Source organism: Panthera uncia, assembly GCF_023721935.1.
Source record: "Panthera uncia isolate 11264 chromosome A1 unlocalized genomic scaffold, Puncia_PCG_1.0 HiC_scaffold_17, whole genome shotgun sequence".
NCBI classification, from domain to species: Eukaryota; Metazoa; Chordata; class Mammalia; order Carnivora; family Felidae; genus Panthera; species Panthera uncia.
This window is the reverse complement of record NW_026057577.1, coordinates 123,363,996-123,386,372: the sequence shown is the minus strand read 5'-3', so window position 1 is coordinate 123,386,372 and position 22,377 is coordinate 123,363,996. Positions and strand designations below refer to the sequence as shown.

At 42.5% G+C, this 22,377-nt stretch overlaps 1 protein-coding gene across 6 annotated transcripts in view; it reads right to left on the bottom strand.

Moving 5' to 3' along the window:
• Nucleotides 1–3,906: 3,906 nt before the first annotated feature.
• Nucleotides 3,907–22,377, bottom strand: part of CPLANE1 (ciliogenesis and planar polarity effector complex subunit 1) — a 140,361-nt gene continuing 121,890 nt past the window's right edge. For 5 of the 6 annotated variants that reach the window (XM_049648144.1, XM_049648146.1, XM_049648147.1 and 2 more), the window contains 8 exons: nucleotides 18,226–18,391; nucleotides 15,943–16,001; nucleotides 15,322–15,489; nucleotides 14,425–14,549; nucleotides 10,060–10,149; nucleotides 6,485–6,568; nucleotides 5,614–5,768; nucleotides 3,907–5,150 (listed from right to left, as the gene is read on the bottom strand). In XM_049648144.1, the coding sequence (XP_049504101.1) occupies nucleotides 4,977–5,150; nucleotides 5,614–5,768; nucleotides 6,485–6,568; nucleotides 10,060–10,149; nucleotides 14,425–14,549; nucleotides 15,322–15,489; nucleotides 15,943–16,001; nucleotides 18,226–18,391 (1,021 nt within the window). In that variant the 3' untranslated portion in view covers nucleotides 3,907–4,976. The remainder of the gene's footprint in view (nucleotides 5,151–5,613; nucleotides 5,769–6,484; nucleotides 6,569–10,059; nucleotides 10,150–14,424; nucleotides 14,550–15,321; nucleotides 15,490–15,942; nucleotides 16,002–18,225; nucleotides 18,392–22,377) is intronic. The other variant, XM_049648149.1, reaches the window with a different exon arrangement.

Below are 22,377 nucleotides of genomic sequence, written 5' to 3'. Positions count from 1 at the left end.
CTATCGTGTATCGGGTCCTCTTAGTCACAGGTTTCTGTCCTCAAAGAATTTCTAATACGATATGTATACAGAAGGTTAAAGAAGTTTGCCTGTTTTTCTAGGAACTGCTACTTTTACCACACAGAACAAAGGCGATGGAGCCAAAGTGGCAGTAAGAAAGCCTGTGCTGTCTCCAGTTACCTTCCACAAAGGTAATGGGAAGTAAAGTTCTTTTTTTGTTTTAAGTAGGCTTCGCACCTAGCGGGGAGCCCAACATGGGACCCGACCCTGAGGTCAAGACCTGGAGCTGAGATCAAGAGTCAGATGCTTAGCCGACCGAGCCACCCAGGCACTTCAAGAATAAAGTTCTTTTTTAAAACATTTTTAAAAAGATTTTATTTAGGGGCGCCTGGGTGGCGCAGTCGGTTAAGCGTCCGTCTTCAGCCAGGTCACGATCTCGCGGTCTGTGAGTTCGAGTCCCGCGTCAGGCTCTGGGCTGATGGCTCAGAGCCTGGAGCCTGTTTCCGATTCTGTGTCTCCCTCTCTCTGACCCTCCCCTGTCCATGCTCTGTCTCTCTCTGTCCCAAAAATAAATAAAAAAAAAACAAAAAAACAAAAACAAACAAAAAAAAACGTTGAAAAAAAAAAAAGATTTTATTTATTTTTGAGAGAGAGGGAGAGACAGAGTACGATCAGGGGAGGGGCAGAGAGAGAGGGGGAAACGGACTCTGAAGCGGGCTCCAGGCTCTGAGCTGTCAGTATAGAGCCCGATGCAGGGCTTGAACTCGTGAACCGTGACCTGATCATGACCTGAGACAAAGTTGGATGCTTAATGGACTGAACCACCCAGGTGCCCCAAGAATAAGGTTCTCGAACTTAAATTTTTAAAAATCATAAGACACGGGGTGCCTGGGTGGCTCAGTCAGTTACGCGTCCTCCTCGTGATTTTGGTTCAGGTCATGATCTCATAGGTCGTGAGTTCGAGCCCCATGTCAGGCTTCGCATCGTCTCTCCCTCTCTCTACCCCTCCCCCGCTCAAGTTCGCACTCTCAAAATAAGCTTAAAAATTTTCTTAAGTCATAAGACACTCTCAGAAATGTCAAATACAGGGCCCCTGGGTGGCTCAGTTGGTTAATTGTCTGACTCTTGGTTTTGGCTCAGGTCATGATCTTGTGGTTCGTGGGTTTGAGCCCTGCCTTAGGCTCTGCACTGTGGAGCCTGCTTGGGATTCTGTCTGTCTCCCCCCGCTCTCTGCCCCTCCCCTGCGCTCGCTTGCTTGCTCGCTCTCTCTCAAAATAAACAAACTTTAAAAACTATTTCAGATACCGATTTCAGAGTGAAGAGTATGGCTGTGTGTGCAGCAGTTCAGAGAACAGGCTGTGGGGTTAGCTTTGTTTGGAATCCTAGTTCACCACTTACTCTTTAGCCCTAGGAAAATTCCTAACCCATCTGTGTAAGCCTCGGTTTTCTCACCAGCAAACTATGTGTTATAATATTGAGAACATATATATTGTGGGCTTAGCACAGTACCGAACATAAAAACAAGTACTCGGGAAGGTGCTATTATCACATGGTCATGCAGCACCAAACTCATAAGTTTGGGGATTCCAAATTAGCTGTGCTCTGATCAGCCAGACAGGGGATGGTAATGATCTTAAGAATGAAGGTCTAACCCACCATTCACTCCATGTTACTCTTCACCGTTTAAAAGGTATTTTCACTACGCTAAGCGAGATTAGTCAGAGAAAGACAAATATCATATGACTTCACTCATGTGAGTGAAGATACAAAGATACAAAACAGAGGAACATAAGGGAAGCAAAAATAATATAAAAACAAGGAGGGGGGCAAAACATAAGAGACTCGTAAACAGAGAACAAACTGAGGGTTGTGGGTGGGGGATGAGCTAAATGGGTGAGGGGCATTAAGGAAGATACTTGTTGGGATGAGCACTGGGTGTTATATACAGGGGATGAATCTTCTGAAATCATTATTGCACTAAATGCTAACTTGGATTTTAAATTCTTAAAAATACATAAATAAGAGGCGTCTGGGTGGCTTGGTCGGTTAAGCGTCCGACTTCGGCTCAGGTCATGATCTCATGGTCCGTGAGATCGAGCCCCGTGTTGGGCTCTGTGCTGACGGCTCAGAGCCTGGAGTCTGCTTTGGATTCTGTGTCTCCCTCTCTGACCCTCCCCCGTTCATGCTCTGTCTCTCTCTGTCTCAAAAATAAACGTTAAAAAAATTTTTTTTAAATACATAAAAAAATAAAAGGTACTTTCATGTTCATTCTCCTGTTAGCTCTCTGTGACAACACTGGTAGGGCAACTATTATCCCCATCTTACAGCTGAAACAGCAGAGGCTTAGAGAAGCCAAGGGGGCGGGGGGGCTGCTTCGGATCCCCCTAGAACAATAAAAATAACAGTTACAGAGAATTTACATGATGCCAGGCATGGTATTAACACTTCATGTGCATGATCTCCCTTAATCCTCCAGTTCATCCACTGAGGTCTGTTACCCTAGTTACCCTAGTTAAAAGAACTCAATTTGGTAGGGATAATGATGGAAACACTGATTACATGTGTTACAAAAATGATGAGAAACATGAATTGTTCTGCGTCTCTCCACTGCCACCTTCTTTCCTTACAGATTCATCTTTCAGTTTACCACCTCTCTCTTCAGCTGTGTCTGCTGTTTAACCTGTCAAGTTTTAATGCTGATGGCTGCATTTCTTAGAAATTCTCTTTGGTTCTTTCTCCATAGTTTTCCCCGCTATATGCCACCCAGGCGCCCCCACTGTACTGCAGTTTTTGTACTGCAGCCAGAGGTTGAGACTCAAGCTAGAAGTTGAGACTGCCTAGGCATATCAGTCCTCTGCTGATACTCTCTGCCCTTGTTCACTCCACAGTTTCAGGTTTATTGTGTGGATGTTCACTAAGAGAACGCTTCCACCTCACCTATGACAGAGTAACTACCACCTGACTCGTCTGCCTGTCTGAACCATAAAGTGAGTCAAAACACACGTGAGGCAACTGCTCTTAGACACTGGAAAATAGGCAACACGGAACAGTGATCCCGGAGAGAAGGGAGACTCCTGAGGTAAGTCTCCTGAACGCCTAGCTGTCTGCTTAAGGATATTGTCCCGATGACTTCAACATAACGGACTAGAGTCCGAGCGGAACACTTGCGGTCCTCCTACGATGCTGAAGAGGCAGAGGTCAGGGTGGTAACAGTGGCTGGCTTCTGCAGGGCAGGGCAACAGAGAGAAGGAAGCTGGCTGCACAGAGACGATTCCCAAAAGTCTGTGTGCAGACGGGGCAGAGCTGCTGTATTCAGTACGAGACTCCCTGAGGCACACCAGAAGGTGGTCACTGAGGCTGAGCACGGCTGGGGGGTGAGGGAGGCTCTGCCCAGCCAGAGCAGCGAGACCCTGCTAACACCTCATTAACACTCCAGACATCCAGCCTAGAAGTAAAAATCTTGCCCTAGAATAAGGGCTACAGAAAATACCCTTCAATAACGAGGGTAAGATATAGTTCTGTCAATGAAGCCGGAGAGAATTAATTGCCAGAAGATCTGCACTATACGAAATCCAATGATCTTCAGGCTGAAGGGAAATACTAGAGAAGGGAAATACTAGACAGAGATTTGGATCTACAGGAAGAAATGAAAAAGCACTGGAAATGATAAGACAACTAAATGTTTAAATCAGAACAGGAGCAGGGAGGTAAAAGGGATTATACTGTTGTAAAACCCCTTTATTTCTGAAGTGGTGTAAAATGTCAAGTTGTTAAGAGTTCACACATAGCTCTAAAACAGCAGTTCTCAAACTTTGTGTTCGCCTTATAAAAATCAAGGGTCCTAAAGAGCTTTTTTTTATGTGGGTGTATCTGTGAACATTTATCATGTTAAAAATGAAAACAGAGAAAGTTTAAACATTTTTAATTACAATGACCCAATGTTTATAAGACATATTTACAAAAGATAACTATTTTTCCAAATCAAAACTTGATGAGAAGAGTAGCAGTTTCATAGTTTTACAAATCTCTTTAATGTTTGGCTTAATGGAAGACAGCTGAATTCCCATACCCGCTTCTGCATTCAACCTCTTCCAGCATGTTGTTCTGGTCAAAGTATATACGAAAAAAATCTGGCCTCACAAATGTAGTTGGAAAAGGAGGTATATTTCATAGCTTTTTCAGACAGTAGTATTCTTTGATACTACACCAAAAATTGACAAATGCGTGAAGGTTTTTAGTTTCTTCTCACAAAAATTATCTCCCAAATTATTATTTGGGTGCAATGCCAGAAACTACCCACGTCTCTGCACCGTAGTTTTTATAAAGTTAACGTGAGCTTTCTAGAGTCGGGAATCCTGTTTCCCACTCAAAGCATCCAGCCCTGTTTCTTCAAGGCTTTTCAGGTTACAGAGCAGAGGACAGATCTGGCCTCCGTGAAACTTGGCTTATTTAGAAGTCCAGTATTGGTGGAAAGTGGTTCCTTTTTCACTCCTGGGCCAGGCCTGCACAGGTGAGTAAGGCTCTGTTTTAAAATGAAGCTCATTATGTCTCAGGGCGAGATTGTGACTTTCTTCTCCACAACGAAAGAATTTTTTCCGTCGGGTTTATCCATATAAGGTTGCTTCTCAAAACTTGGGGGGTAGTAAAGGAGGAGGTGATAATAAATAACTTAAATATTATGTAAACTGGCTTGACAGGTCCTTTTCATTTTTTCATCATTGTAAAAAGTATGCCTAAAGAGATACCAAATGCAAAAGCGTGTATCTATAGTTAAACAACCCTTTCTCCATGAAGGCAAAATTATTGAGAAGTGTTTATTTTCCCTCTTGAAATGGCTAATCCAGAGAATGATATGGCTGCAGGTGGTATATTCATGATGCTTCCTTCATTGCTTCTCTCCCTTAAACACTCCAATCTTTCAGAACTACATCACTGAGATGCTAGTCTCTGCCGGGAAACACAATGATACGCAGGTCTTACAGGTCCAGAGCCCAGTGGAGAGACAGGTTCTTGTCATCCACGCCGGCCACCATGTCTTCAATGGCGTTCCAGTCAAGTCTGCTGAGGATGCTGCCAGTGCTCCCAGACACACTGTCGACGCCACCCACCCCGAAAGGAGGCTCTAGCTCTTCTTCGGTTGCTGCCAAGTCCTATCAAATTAAGAAAGGTAGTAAGCTGTGGTCTTAGCCTGAGGAAAAAGTAAATGGAACGTGAACTAAGCTTTCCAAAGATTCTAGTCGCTCATGCACCAACTGGCGAAGGAAATGCAAAGCAAACCCAGGACAGGGGTTGCCCAGCCCAACGGGATCGACAGTGGGCTGAACGTCACCTGACACAGCTAGACGCTGGCACCAGATCTGAAGAATGGACACAGTGGGTTTTTATACTTGTCGTACAATGATCTGTTCTTAATGTTTTGTTATCTTTTAGTTAAAAGGAAAATGCAAAATCAAGGAAAGTTCTGATAAATGCTGGAGCCCTAAGCCAAAGGTGTAGATGCTCTGAATTACCCCTTCAATCTTGCAGTATCTCTACATCCCGCAAAACAAAACAGACGGAACTAGGGAACACACGGAAATCACCAGACAAATTGAAATCTGGAACAATGCTTACCTGTAGAAGGGAAGCAGGACTCTCGTGAACAGTTGTCCAGGGGCTCACCACGGTCTCTCTCTCATACTCTATACGAACCTGCTTTGATCGAGGTGAAAGCTCAGCACTGATGTGTTTTTTCGTACACTGCAGACTCCCACACGGAGCACTAGAACCTTTCAAGGGAAAAGGACAAAGTTACGATGGGACCGATTCATTTATAAGTTTGTTGGTTTATTCTGATGTTTATCATCACATCTAAGGCAGTCACATTTTACCTAATATTTGAATCATAAGGTCTGGATATGGTTCTCACAATTCCTGCCCTGTCATTGTGACAGAAGGAAAATGAATTCTGGCCATCTCTTAATTTTAAAAACAGTGGTAACCTGTAGGACAAGAGAGTCGAGGGAGGAGAGGCCACAGAGAGAATGGAACTGTGGAGAAGTTCCAGCTGCAAAGTTGGGTGAACGCTGTGTTGAAAAAGAAAACAGCCAGCAAAACAGAAAGACTGAAGACTGAAGGATAATAAAAAGAGAAACCAACACGTGGTTAAGCAGTATTATAACCACAAAGGCAGGCCGTGTCTCCAAAGCAGACGGAAACAAATGGAGACGGGCGCTGAGTTGTTGCTTCAAGTAGTCAGGCTGTGAAAAGAGATTAGCAAAGGCTGTGGCCACCAACTAATCCCACCTCCACTTCTGCTACAATTGACCTGGTAACTAGACTTCAATACTCTTGTCAAATGAACATAATTATTGCCATCTAAAAAGAATGACAAAATCACCACCAAAATTGAGAAATTAAGGCGAACAGTCCTGCATTTAAAAGGATAAACCTTTACCCCTGGGGTATCTACACACCTGAGAAGCTATCACTGGCTTTCTCTCACCTTGCTTTACCCAGGGATGGTTTTGTAATTTCCTTCTCTTCAGATCAGACTGCATTTCTCTAGGATTTGTTCGGGATATCCAGTCTTAAAATAAAAATACAATATGGAAACAATGCTGTGAAACTGAGCATGTGCAAAAAAGCTTTTCAAGTTTGGGTGTTCCTGCCCCATTGTGGACAGTGAATGCTATCAAAGGTAAAAGACCCATGATACATCAAGGAGAAACTCCACAGCAGAAACTAGGCAGAAACCTCAAAGAAGCACTCTCTCTGTGGACAGTGAACACTGCCACTCAGTTTCTTTAGAAAGCATATTGACGAACATTATGTCTGGAGACTAGCCGGAGGAGTCCGGAGCTGAACGGTGAAACTGAATCCGTTGCCTCTGCTTCCGCCAGGAGAAAACCCTGTTCCTCTTCTTGCCCCCTTGTCAATTATTGGGCCACACTCCACACACACCCCCAAGCCACAAACGTGGAGCTGTACTCAATTTCATCCTGTCAGATAAGGCTACCACTGGGATAATGAAACAAATACTTCTATTTGCCTTTCTATGGGCAAGGCCTCATGCTAGATCGTAACACACTTCACGAACACAAAACCCTGGATCTCTGGAGCTTGTATAAATAGAATACCAGTGTACATGTAACTTCAGCTATTTGGGGGCCAACACTGTATTTTGGGGCTATTTTATCTGTTAAACTAACATTGATAGGTATTTGTTTAGAAAATATCTGGAGAACCCCCGCTATTTTATTCTAAAGTAAACTCTATACCCAACGTGGCGCTCAAACTCACAACCCTGGGATCCAGAGTCACATGCTCTACTGAGCCAGCCAGGCACCCCTTGGGGTACTCTAAACTAGAAAATATTTTGCAAAATATTAAAATGAGAGACTCTGAAAGGAGAGGAAAAAAAAAAGGTCTGAGATTATACAATTAAAAGCACAGGAAATGATGCTTCTAGGACTCAAACTAATCCTAACTACAGCATTGGGTTTTAAGGCATATAGTGGGGAAAACTATGGAGAAAGAACCAAAGAGAATTTCTAAGAAATGCAGCCATCAGCATTAAAACTTGACAGGTTAAACAGCAGACACAGCTGAAGAGAGAGGTGGTAAACTGAAAGATGAATCTGTAAGGAAAGAAGGTGGCAGTGGAGAGACGCAGAACAATTCATGTTTCTCATCATTTTTGTAACACATGTAATCAGTGTTTCCATCATTATCCCTACCAAATTGAGTTCTTTTAACTAGGGTAACTAGGGTAACAGACCTCAGTGGATGAACTGGAGGATTAAGGGAGATCATGCACATGAAGTGTTAATACCATGCCTGGCATCATGTAAATTCTCTGTAACTGTTATTTTTATTGTTCTAGGGGGATCCGAAGCAGCCCCCCCGCCCCCTTGGCTTCTCTAAGCCTCTGCTGTTTCAGCTGTAAGATGGGGATAATAGTTGCCCTACCAGTGTTGTCACAGAGAGCTAACAGGAGAATGAACATGAAAGTACCTTTTATTTTTTTATGTATTTAAAAAAAATTTTTTTAACGTTTATTTTTGAGACAGAGAGAGACAGAGCATGAACGGGGGAGGGTCAGAGAGGGAGACACAGAATCCAAAGCAGACTCCAGGCTCTGAGCCGTCAGCACAGAGCCCAACACGGGGCTCGATCTCACGGACCATGAGATCATGACCTGAGCCGAAGTCGGACGCTTAACCGACCAAGCCACCCAGACGCCTCTTATTTATGTATTTTTAAGAATTTAAAATCCAAGTTAGCATTTAGTGCAATAATGATTTCAGAAGATTCATCCCCTGTATATAACACCCAGTGCTCATCCCAACAAGTATCTTCCTTAATGCCCCTCACCCATTTAGCTCATCCCCCACCCACAACCCTCAGTTTGTTCTCTGTTTACGAGTCTCTTATGTTTTGCCCCCCTCCTTGTTTTTATATTATTTTTGCTTCCCTTATGTTCCTCTGTTTTGTATCTTTGTATCTTCACTCACATGAGTGAAGTCATATGATATTTGTCTTTCTCTGACTAATCTCGCTTAGCGTAGTGAAAATACCTTTTAAACGGTGAAGAGTAACATGGAGTGAATGGTGGGTTAGACCTTCATTCTTAAGATCATTACCATCCCCTGTCTGGCTGATCAGAGCACAGCTAATTTGGAATCCCCAAACTTATGAGTTTGGTGCTGCATGACCATGTGATAATAGCACCTTCCCGAGTACTTGTTTTTATGTTCGGTACTGTGCTAAGCCCACAATATATATGTTCTCAATATTATAACACATAGTTTGCTGGTGAGAAAACCGAGGCTTACACAGATGGGTTAGGAATTTTCCTAGGGCTAAAGAGTAAGTGGTGAACTAGGATTCCAAACAAAGCTAACCCCACAGCCTGTTCTCTGAACTGCTGCACACACAGCCATACTCTTCACTCTGAAATCGGTATCTGAAATAGTTTTTAAAGTTTGTTTATTTTGAGAGAGAGCGAGCAAGCAAGCGAGCGCAGGGGAGGGGCAGAGAGCGGGGGGGAGACAGACAGAATCCCAAGCAGGCTCCACAGTGCAGAGCCTAAGGCAGGGCTCAAACCCACGAACCACAAGATCATGACCTGAGCCAAAACCAAGAGTCAGACAATTAACCAACTGAGCCACCCAGGGGCCCTGTATTTGACATTTCTGAGAGTGTCTTATGACTTAAGAAAATTTTTAAGCTTATTTTGAGAGTGCGAACTTGAGCGGGGGAGGGGTAGAGAGAGGGAGAGACGATGCGAAGCCTGACATGGGGCTCGAACTCACGACCTATGAGATCATGACCTGAACCAAAATCACGAGGAGGACGCGTAACTGACTGAGCCACCCAGGCACCCCGTGTCTTATGATTTTTAAAAATTTAAGTTCGAGAACCTTATTCTTGGGGCACCTGGGTGGTTCAGTCCATTAAGCATCCAACTTTGTCTCAGGTCATGATCAGGTCACGGTTCACGAGTTCAAGCCCTGCATCGGGCTCTATACTGACAGCTCAGAGCCTGGAGCCCGCTTCAGAGTCCGTTTCCCCCTCTCTCTCTGCCCCTCCCCTGATCGTACTCTGTCTCTCCCTCTCTCTCAAAAATAAATAAAATCTTTTTTTTTTTTTCAACGTTTTTTTTTGTTTGTTTTTGTTTTTTTGTTTTTTTTTTATTTATTTTTGGGACAGAGAGAGACAGAGCATGGACAGGGGAGGGTCAGAGAGAGGGAGACACAGAATCGGAAACAGGCTCCAGGCTCTGAGCCATCAGCCCAGAGCCTGACGCGGGACTCGAACTCACAGACCGCGAGATCGTGACCTGGCTGAAGACGGACGCTTAACCGACTGCGCCACCCAGGCGCCCCTAAATAAAATCTTTTTAAAAATGTTTTAAAAAAGAACTTTATTCTTGAAGTGCCTGGGTGGCTCGGTCGGCTAAGCATCTGACTCTTGATCTCAGCTCCAGGTCTTGACCTCAGGGTCGGGTCCCATGTTGGGCTCCCCGCTAGGTGCGAAGCCTACTTAAAACAAAAAAAGAACTTTACTTCCCATTACCTTTGTGGAAGGTAACTGGAGACAGCACAGGCTTTCTTACTGCCACTTTGGCTCCATCGCCTTTGTTCTGTGTGGTAAAAGTAGCAGTTCCTAGAAAAACAGGCAAACTTCTTTAACCTTCTGTATACATATCGTATTAGAAATTCTTTGAGGACAGAAACCTGTGACTAAGAGGACCCGATACACGATAGTCGATTTGAAGCAAGAAAGCAAAACAGAAGTGCAGAGGAAGGAAAGGAAAACTCTGCTTTGAAACTTGGGACCCTCACAGCACAACCGTGGTCCTTTTTCAAAACGGCAAATGTGCCTGGACACCCTCTCTGACAACTGGAAGAGCCAGGCACATAAGCCTCTTAGCAGTAAACACCTTGACGGATGCCAAGTTACACTGTAGGGAAAGAACGATCAAGAATGATAAGAAAGTTCTAGGGTTAAGAACACCATTTACTATTTATAGTATGCAAAGTACTTTCCATATCTTTTTAAAATACTTACTTATCTATCTACTTTAGAGAGTAAGAGAGCACGAGCAGGGAGGAGCAGAGAGAGTGGGAGACACAGAATCCGAAGCAGGCTCCAGGCTCTGAGCTGTCAGCACAGAGCCCGACACGGGAACCCAAACCCACAAACTGTGAGATCATGACCTGAGCCAAAATTGGACACTCGACTGACTGGGCCACCCAGGTGTCCCAAAATGCTTTCCTTATTATCTCAACACTTCTGTAAGATAGGTTGTAAATAACATATTTGAGGGCACAAAGTGAGCCACAGAGCTGGGTTATGAATACAGGCCCGCATGATTCCACGGGCTAGAACTCTGCCTTTGATGCTTCTTAGTTACTTATCACACAGCCTTTATATTGCTTTTGATGAAACTAAACATAAAACAAGCAAAAAAAAAAAAAAAAAAAAAAAAGGCAGGGCGATCACTAAGGGTAACGGTTTGCAATCAGAGCTGAAGATATTAGCCAGAAATTACACACTGCTTTACAAGACAGGTAACAACACAAAGACTCACCAGTATCTTCAGAACAACTCTTCTTTTACAAAATAAGCTATAATGAATTTTAAAATCCTGATGAGCTCTCCCTCCCTGTCTGTGCAATGACTGCACTTGCCCCATGTGGGCCCAGGTGACATGGGTCACTGACTAGGATAGGACCTGGGATCAGTTATGCATGGGTTTCTCCCACTGCCCCACAATATTGGGGTGTCTAAGCCTCTGAATGCGGCCAAGGGAAATGCCTGGGTTCTGGGTGTGGAAGAGGCCACATGTAGGCACAACTTGGAGAGAGAAGCCAGCTTGTTCACCAGCCCCTCAAGTTGCTTTGGTCTCTCACATTCTGGGGAAGCTAAGTGACAGGTGAGCTGGGGTAACAGCTGGTCATATACTGGTCTTCTCTGATATAAATACAGCAATACCCACCCACTGGTATTCCCGGACAGTAGTTTATAAAAAGCTCTTTTTAGGCAGAAAAGCTAAATAGCCATGTTTTCATTTATCCAAGTATTCAATTATTTCATTTGTTCAGTGTGAGAGTACGAGATAAAGAAGAGAGTGTTTCTACCCTCAAAAAATATAGTCAAGCATAGGACATGAGTTTACAAGCAACTACAACATGAGACGTGTTGCATGCACATGTGATTGAGGGGTCAGAGCACAAAAAAAAACCCAGCTACAATGGTAGCTAAAACAGTTATCTCTAGGGGAGCGTGGGTGGCTCAGTTAAGCGTCCAACTCTCGATCTTGGCTCAGGTCATGATCTCGTGAAACAGAGTCCCACACTGGGCTCCAAGCTGACTATGAGGAGCCTGCTTGGGATGCTAGCTCTCTGCCCCTCCCCCACGTCACACGCGCACATACACTCTCTCTCTCAAAATAAACACTTTTTTTTAAAAAGGTGTTTACAGGGGCATCTGGGTGGCTCAGTCTGTTGAGCCTCCAATTTTGACTTAGGTCATGATCTCAGTTTGTGAATTCGAGTCGCATGTCCGGCTCTGCGCTGACAGCTCAGAGCTTGCTTCAGATTCTCTGTTTCCCTCTCTCTCTGCCCCTGCCCCACACTCACTCACTCTCTCTCTCTCTCTCTCAAAAATAAACATAAAAAAAACTTTTTTAAATAATAAAAAGTAAAAAGTTGTTTGAAAAAAAAAGATTCTCTCTCCCCCTCTGCCCCTTCCCTGCTCATGGCTCACCCTGGCACATGCTCTCTCTCAAAAAAAAAAACAGGAAAAAAAAGTTCTAATATTCACAACCACCATGCAAGGTAAATATCAGCCCCAATTTAAAACTGAAATTATGGACGTTAAAATTCATGACATTAGGTTAGAGGAACTAAAGAGTTAAGATAGGGATGGCTTCCAAGATGCAGAGGTGAGGCATTCAAGGTAAGGGAGAATTTCAACAAAAGAATGGGGCACCAAAGCACAGAAGGTGGCTGGAAAACAAGCTGGCACCCAGCACCAATTAAATGGGGAGGAGGCTAAGGAGGCCGAAGGGGAGGATGCGTCGAAGGCCAGGGACAAGCTCTGGACTGCTCTGTGTGGGGTGGGGTCACTGAGGGCTTCTGAACCCAGAGCAGCAGGAGTACCTCTTCAAGGTCCAGCAAGGGCGGGTGAGCTGACCAGAGGCAAGTGCAGTGCAACAATACAGGCCTGACCTTGGACAGGTCCAAGACAGAGACACGTTTCCATATAATCCAAGATTTTTCCATCTGATATTAAGAAACCATGGGTTCGAGTTTAAGATCCTTGCCAACCTTGGGTATTTAATCTTGGCAAATGTATCAGGTATAAAATAAAAATTAAAAAAAGAAAACATGGTTACTATTTTGAAATTTTAGTTTAAAAAGAGCAGTTTTTTTAAGTTTATTTTATCTATTTTTAAAAAAATTTTTAATGTTTATTTCTGAGACAGAGGAAGACAGAGCATGCGTGGGGGAGGGGCAGAGAGAGGGAGACACAGAATCTGAAACAGGCTTCAGGCTCTGGGCTGTCAGCACAGAGCCCGATGCGGGGTTCCAACCCACGAACCGTGAGATCATGACCTGACCCAAAGGCAGACACTTAACCGACTGAGCCCCCAGGTGCCCCTATTTATTTTTTCAAGAGAGGGAGAAAGAGCTCCATGTCAGCATGGAGCCCGACATGGGGCTCGATCTCACAAACCATGAGATCATGACTTGAGCCAAAATCAAGAGTCAGACACTTAACTGACTGAGCCACCCAGGCGCCCCAAAAAAGCAGTATTTTTTTTTATGTTTATTTTTTAGAAAGCATGAGTGGGGGAGGGAGAGGGAGAGGGACAGAGAGAGAGAGAGAGAGAGACACAGAAGATCTGAAGCAGGCTCTGTGCTGACAGCAGAGAACCAGATGTGGGGCTTGAACTCATGAACTTGAGATCATGACCTGAACCAAAGTCGGATGCTTAATTGACTGAGCCACCAAGGTGCCCCAAGCGTAGCATTTTCTTACTATAACTTGTTAATCAAGAGCAAGAGTTAACCAAACTATTAAGTTTTATTAAAAGGATTGGAATTTATGGAAATTTCAGTTTTCTAAACTGAGACAGCATAATGAAGCATACGTTCTAAGTATGTAGGCTCCAGACCCAGACGAGGTTTAAATCCCAGCTCTGCTACTTCCTAGCTATCTGATCTGAGGCAGTTATTTCAATTTTCTCTGCCTGGGTTTTCTCATCTTTAAAATGGGAACATAATAAATAGTACCTGTCTCACAGGGTTGTAAATAAACCTGGCACATTGGTTTATTATACATTTTTAGCTGTGTGCATTTATACTACATAGTAGCTATGATTATACATTTTTAATGTGTAATCATTTCACAAAATAAGTATGTTTTACTCTGGTAATCAAAACCCAAAAATGGAAAAATTAACTAAAGGAAGGCTAGCAATAAATAACAGATATTATATCTTTAAACGTTCAAAGGGTAAAAACATGGTATTTCGATATGAGCCTCTTAGTGTTCCTCTTCTGTGATATCCTGATATCTATCTAACCCATCCCGATATCTGTCAGAACTAGATTTGTAAAAATGCCTACATGTTTAGCCAGAGACACAAAAGAAACAAATTCCCAAATGAGTCATATCTAAAATACTGACTGATCAGATTCTATTATAAAAAAAAGCCATGTGTTTAGTAAGATTCCTGGGGTCTTCCTATTTCAAAGCAATAGAACAAAATCCCAGCACAGATAAGTGTTTATCAATCCCTTGCATTCTACTGAAATAAGAATTGCTTTTCATGAAGATTTATAGCTTTTACTAATGAAAACCAACTTTGGAGACAAGGACCTATTCCCCCAAGGAATACAAAATTATACAAAATTTAAAATACCTTACCATGTGGCCAAGGAGGGCCTTCAGGTTGTCCAAAAGCTTTTCCCTTTTGGGTACAACTTGGTCTGAATATATATCTGAATTTTCCAGGTTGATTTATTGGAATACTGTGACCATGTTGATATTCTCTAAAGTAGAAATTATATAATTATTATGTTCCTAAAATCCCAAATCACTATATTTCAAAAAGCCCAAATTCTGGCTCAGATTAATACATTCACCTGACATTGCTTATTCTGTACTTCAGTGATACATTTAGTGTTATAACAGTTCTCAACAAAATATTCTCCATGTCTCATACCTCAAGCTTCATTTTTTTTCAAAGAAGTTATTTCTGCTTATCCGTTTGTCCATTTCAAATTGCTTATTGGCAGCTATTTATGTATTTAATACCCTGTTTTATTCAAGAAAATATTTCAAGGGAGTCTCTGGTATTTTGAGTAGACCCCAAATCCTACACCACAAGTGACATGATTAGGCCTGGGTTTGTGCTGTAAGAGACAGCAGAGAAGTGATAAGCTTGTGGGGGCTGCTTCTGCAAGAATGGGGCCAAGTGGAGAAACAGGAGAGCAATTAGGAGGGAAATTACAGAAGGAAATATTAAAAATTACAGAAAAGAAGGAAATAACTGAATGGATATCAAAATTGTATTAGGTATGCTGAAGTGTTATTATATCTTAGAGATTTAATGCCATTTTTGTCTTTTTCCTTGGTGATTCTTTCTATAAGCTTATAAAGACCTCGTAATTATAGGACCATTTTTTTCTTTACTTGATTATCATATTTCTGAGCAGGGTAGGTACAAATATACAGAACTTGGTTTACAAAAGCACTGAGTTTCTTCTTATAATGCCTGACATGACGTAATCATGTTGAATGACTTGCCAAAGTTTGTCTTACCTTCTTGGAGAAAGAGAACATTGCTGTCTGGACACGTGAGCAGTTCTGGGTCTGTTAAGCAATGGTTTCTGTGCAGTAGTTGGTAGTTGTACTGATTCAGATAACAATTCATTCATCAGACTGTACGCTTGTGAGATTCGACGATTATAGTGGTCAGAGAGTAGCAATCTTCAAACAAAGAATTAAACAATATTTAATAAAAGATTAATTTTCAGTTCATTCTTCTGGAGGGAACATGATGTTTGAGATCACCTAGCATTTGTGTTTTTCAAAGCTTTTCAAATGCAAATTCATATTTCAGATTTCTTAAAACCCTTAGGTAGTTTTAGTAAAGGTATCTGTAGGGCCTTTTGGGTATTTTCAAAATGCACATATCTGGATTGGGAGAGGGACAGAATGGCAGGAATGGAAGTCACAAAAATTCAATGGGATAAATAATATTTGAAAGCAGATTCCTGAAGAAGGCTAGTGGAGTCTAATTATTTTCCCTGGAGTTATCACCCATAATTTTCTGTTTATGGACAAACAGGGACTACTGCGAAAATTGGAATTCCTATGACACTGTCCAGGCCTCGGGTGAGCAAGTTAGAGAAAACACTCGTGCACCGCTAGCCAGCTCACCTGTCTTTTTCATCCTTCATCTTCGCTCTTAGCCTGATTTCTCTTGAAGTCATGTAAAACTGCATGACAAATACCCAGTTAGTTCATTATTGCTGAGTGCAAATAATTAAGCCATTATGATCCACGGAAAACACGAAAATTCCACTAATCAATTTTAATAGGAGTTTAAAACATATTTTTGCTATTTAGGAAACAGTGCAAAAACACTGTCCTATTTGATGAAGCTTCCTATCCCAGCACAAAATGTGAAAAATGTTAAAGCATCATGTAATCAAAATCTGGTTTAATATGTGGAATGCAAAATCTATTTTAGTAGCTAAATTAAAGTTCTCTCCTTTTGAGAAAATACATTATCTGCTGCGTTTAAAATCGAAAACAAGAGCATTTTAAGGATGGAGACACATACTCTTCATGCTCAGTCTTGTGATTAATCTCACCAAGAGCTTGCTTGATAAAGCAGAAAGGAGTCAGACCTTGAAAGCCATCATTTTGATGTTTTAAAATGTTTACCAGAAACCTACTGTAGTACGTTCACTGTGACTTGTAAGCTCTTCAAAACGTATGCATCATGAAGCAATTGGCAAATGTCAGCTACATACATCTTATTCCAGAACATTAAGAATTACTGTTACCAATGAAGTCTAGTCCTTTGACAAACAATTGTGTATATAAAAATGTGTACATAGAAGTGGATTCACTTTCTGTAGGTCCTGCACGGAAGTAGTCAGTAACAAATTAAAGGTCTTATTAATTTCTGATATAAATTCAAATGACATTTTCAATTATATTAACCCCTCACTAATCCCATACCTTAACCTAAATAGAAGCTAAAAATAAAGAAATAGGTGTCTGCAGTCATGATGGAGAGGTCACAAAGTCTATGAACCAAGCAGTCCCAGTGCCCTCAGAGTTAATTTATTCTAAATTTGGGCACAATTCTAACTATCTTTGGTATTTACTTGATCCACAGAGAGGGTGATATCAGAACCCACCCCCATGGGGTGGAGGAACACACAAACACATGCGCTTTAAGATTCTAGTCATGGGGCATCTGGGTGGCTCAGTCAGTTAAACGTCCAACTCCTGGTTTCAGCTCAGGTTGTGATTTTGCGGTTTGTTGAGTTCAAACTCCACATCGGGCTCTGTGCTGACAACATAAAGCCTGCTTGGGATTTTCTCTCTGCCCCTCCCCTGCTCGTGCTGTCTCTAACTAAATACATAGATAGATACATAGATAGATAGATAGATAAATAAATGCAAAAAAAAAAAAAAAAGATTCTAGTCATGTACCTCAGTAGCCCGAAGGTCATTACCAGGTCCCTAAAACTATCAACAGAAGAAATGTTACATATTAACATTGACATGACTTCTGCAGACATAAGTTGAGTAAATTATGCACTTCATATAGTTCACCTACTTTTGCACCATTTGGTGCTTAAATGTGACAGCCTTATCTGGAAAATATACTTTTATAGAACGTTATTTCCCTAATGATGCTGAAAAAATTAAGTACTATTATGATATTTCAGATTATAAAGTAAAATTGCTTTATTTCAACTTCTGAAGAAAACGGTGATGTCCACAGTCAAGGCTCAGTAAATAAATGTTGATAAAGGCTAGCTGAAACGCACACATACACGCACACAAACACACACACCACACCACGGTACCCTTGGTATGTGACTGGACCTTACACTTTATTTTTTGTAGATAACTTATGGATAGAAAATTGATTTTTATAACTTTAAGTTTATTTGAGAGAGGGAGAGAGATCGAGCAGAGGACAGGCAGGCTCCACGCTGTCAGTGCAGAGCCCAACACAGGGCTCACAAACCGTGAGATCATGACCTGACCCAAAATCAAGAGCTGGATGCTTGCTTAACAGACCAAGCTACCCAGGCACCCCAGAAGACTGATTTTTAAAATGGCTTTACTATACACACAGTCAGTTGTTCAACTGCTATTAACTCTCATTGAAAATTAAGGGAATAGCTCCAACTGGTCACCTAATCACTCAACATCTTCATTTGGCCAAATTAGCCACAGCCATAATTAACCTGGGGTAAAAAAAAATATTTAAAATAGTTCAAGAGGACATGGTTTGTAGAATACCTTGCTACATTTTGTTAAGGTAATTTCTTAACATTTTCTGACTTAAGTAAAATGGTAACATTTCTGTTCTAATAATCCTTTCGGTCTGTTAATCCTTTCCTTGACTAATTTCCAGGGAAAAACTACACATATTCTGTGGCAATTCCATTGCCCTTGATTTTACAAACTTACTGGATTGCTCCTGGGGCAGAAAGGATCATGTTCTTGCCCTCTCTTTTCCGCCAGCTCATTTAAGTATTCCGCCATTCTTTCCTTTCGTTTTCTTTTCATCCACATTTGAATTTCTCTTCTCTCCTTCTCAGGTCTTTGTGTTGGTCTACCAGAAGAATGCTGAATTCTGAGAAATTTCACAGTCAGGACATCACTTGATTTTAAATTTTTTATGGATACAAGTAGTATCACAACTAAATACTGTTTCTATGGAAAGACTTTTTAATGTTTACTTATTTATTTTTGAGAGAGAGACAGAGACAGAGAGCGAGTATGAGCAGGGGAGGGGCAGAGAGATAGAGGAAGAGGCTCTCCATTGTCAGCACAGAACCCCATGTGGGGCTCGAACTCAGAACCGTGATATCATGACCTGAGCAGAAATCAAGAGTTGGACAATTAACCAACTGAGCCACCTAGGTGGCCCAAGATATTTTGTTTAAGTGACCTCTACACCCAAAATGGGGCTTGAACTCATAACTCTCAGACCAAGAGTCATATGTATGCATCACTGACTGAGCCAGCCAGGCACCCCTATTTGGAAAGATTTTGCCCATTCTCAAAAGTAGGATACATTAAGATCTCTATCAGTTTGCTCCATCCTGTTCCCTGAAATCCACTGAAAATGATCTCAGAGCTCACCAACAGCCTCTTCATCCTGTGGACTTCTCTATAACATTTAATAAACTGGCTTTTATTTTCTGCTTTAAACTCTCTCTTACTTGGGCCATTTTATTTTAACTCTGAAAACACTGTGCAGCTTCCTATGCTGGCTCCTTTCTTCTCTGCTCACGACTTCAATTTAATGTCTTTAAAGGTTCTCTCTTGGGGGACACCTGGGTGGCTCAGTTGGTTGAGAGACCGACTCTTGATTTCGGCTCAGGTCATGATCCCAGGTCGTGGGATCGAACCCCCATCAGGGCTGATGCTAAGTGTGGAGCCTGAACAGGATTCTCTCTCTCTCTCTCTCTCTCTCTCTCTCTCTCATATCCTCCCTCCCTCTCTCTCTCTCCCTTTGCCCCTCTTCCCCACTCTTGCTCTCTCTAAAATAAAGAAAGAAAGAAAAATGATTAAAGGTTCTGTTTTGGGCTTCTTCACCCATCATCTATTCCTGGATTATCTCAATCACTTCTAAAACTTATATACAGAGCTGACTTTAAAACGGCTGCCCTTGTGAATCCAGCCTCAAACTCATGCCCATGCCATACTTCCCATGGGCTGGCCTGAGCTAATGACTGAGCACAGCAGGGATGTTATGACTGGCCCATTCCTGCAAGACACAGAACTCCTCTGGTGGGCAACTCTGGCTTGACACCTCACCACTGACCCAGCTGAAACTTTCCTGGAACAACACTGTACTCAGATTTTACTTACTCAACCCTCTCCCCTTCCCCCTCCCTCTCTCCTTCACAGGGTTGGATCACAGCTACAATGTGGTCTGATGCTTCCTCTGACTTCTGTGTTTTTCCCCCTTTCTCCTCACAGGCTTTCTCCCAATAAATGTCTTGCACATCTAATCTCATGTTGGCTTCTACTTCTCAGATGATACGAACCGACACAAGTAGTACTGAGAGTGGTCCAAGAAAACAGGTGGTGTGAGATAGGGGTATGGGGCAGACTCATCACCCAGCATGGGAGGAGAATGTCTTCCTAGATGGAAGGTGGGTCACAAGTACAAACGATGTGATTTATACTGAACACCTGCTTTTCCTTCTGGAAATCTGGATTCGGTATGTGCCAGGCAGAGGCTGCCTACCCAACCAGCCCCAAAGAAAATCTCTGGGAACTAAGTCTCTAAATGAGCTTCCTTGGTGGACATTGTCTCACATGTGTAGTCACAACCTGTTGCTGTAGGAATTAAGTGTGTCCTGTTGTGACTGCACCGGGAGAGGATACTTGCAAACTTGTGCCTGGTTTCCCTTGGAATTTACTGCATGTGCTTCTCTTGCCGTAATTGTCGTTATGACTCTACGAGAGTTCTGTTAAGTCCTCCCAGTCAATCCCTGAACCTAAGGTGAACTGAGCCCCTGCCCTTAAAGAGACAGCACAAGAAACAGCCCTGCAGGATACAGCATGGAAGCAGCGGTTTGAAAAATACCTGAGGCATAGGGGAGGGAGGTTTATTTACTAATCTCAGAGACTGTGCTGGAGGGGCAAAGATCTTTGGGAGACTTCTCCAAGAACAAAAGAGCTGGCAGGCACCATCCATCCCCCACCCCCCCAGTCTAGACACAGGGAATCCTGTGGGAACTAGCGCAACACTGACACTCCCTTTCTAACATGCTAACAGTGCACCCACCCCCATGTTTTCCTGTGGACCCTTACCCTCCAGCCAGGACTCGACTCCAGCTGTCCTCCAACGGCAAACCCACACAAATCATGATAACGGCACACGTCCTGCCCCAGCGCTGTCCTGTGGACTCACCCCCACCGATATGCTCTCGGTCACAGCCCATCCAAAACTGCCACAAGCCTGGCAATACAAGCAGCCCCAACAGGAGCCAACACCACAGTGACTCCTGCCCCAGGGAGAAGGAACGATAACCACACGCAACACTCAGACTGTGGTACCAGCATTGGACGTGGGGTAGACATCTCAGTTGGCTGCAGGGCCTGCCCACATAAAAAGCTTCTCAGGGGGCAGGACAGGGAACGTGCCCTGCTGTTCGGTGCTACTGCATCTCTGGCAAACACCTGGTGTGACTCAACTCAAGCCCAAGGCAGCCCCAGACTGGCCCACTTACAACACAGGAATCAAACCCTGTCCACAGCAGGCAAAGAGAGCCAATGTAGACAACAGACTGAAGGAAAAAGTGGCTCAGCCACAATAACAGGGCACATGCAACACACAGAGGAGATACCCTGAAGTGCCAGGTTCTGGTGAAGAGGGAACACTGCACTGCAGGGCAATACAGGACCACTTCTTCATAAGGCCACTACTTGCAAGAGCAGGAGACATAGATGACTTCCCTAACACACAGAAACAGTTACAGAGAGTTAGACAAAATGAGGAGACAGAGGAATATGTCCCAAATGAAAGAACAGGACAAAAATTGCAGAAAGAGACCTAAGCAAAACAGACATAAGTAATATGTTTGATAGAGAACTTAAAGTAATGGTCATATAGTTACTCACTGAAAAAAGAGTGAAGGACACCAATGAGACCCTTAACAAAGAAATAGAAAACATAAAAAGAACCAATCAGAGATGAGAAATCAATAATTGAAATTAAAAATAAACTGGATGGAATGAATAGTAGACGAGAGGAAGTAGAGAAATGGATCAGCAACCTGGAGGACAGAGTAATAGAAAGCAATCAAGCTGAACAGGTGAGAGAAAAAAAATAATACAAAATGAAATCAGTGCCAGGGTCTCAGCAACACCATCAAGTATAATAGCATTTGCATTATAGGGATCCCAGAAGGAGAAGACAGAGAAAAGGGGACCGAAATTTTATTTCAAGAAAATAATACCTGAAAACTTCCTGAATCTGGGGAGGGAAACAAATACAGATCCAGTAGGCACAGAGATACCCCAACAAAATCAACCCAAGGAGGTCCACACCAAGACACATAATAATTAAAATGGCAAAAAATGACAGCGAATTTTAAAAGCAGCAAGAGATAAGAAAACAGTTACATACAAGGGAAACCTCATAAGGCAATCAGCTGATTTTTCAGCAGAAACTTTTTGGGTCAGAAAAGGAGTGTCATGATCTATTCAAAGTGCTGAAAGGAAAAAATCTGCAGCCAAGAATACTTTATCTAGCAAGGCTATCATTAGCAATAGAAGGAGAGATAAAGAGCTTCCTAGGCAAAAGTTAAAAGAATTCATGACCACTAAACCTCCCTATAAGAAATGTCAAACGGGACTCTGAGTGGAAACAAAAAAAAATCATAAGTACAAGTAAGAAAAGCAGGCAACACAAAAGTAATAAAAATACATATATGTATAAAAATTAGTCAAGGAACTCACAAAAAGAAGGATGTAAAGTATGACACAATGTACCTAAAATATTGGGGGTGGGGAGAAAAGTAAAGAATGGGTTCAAACTTAAGCAACCATCAACTTCATATAGACTGCTATATGAATAAGATGTTATATACAGACTAAGTG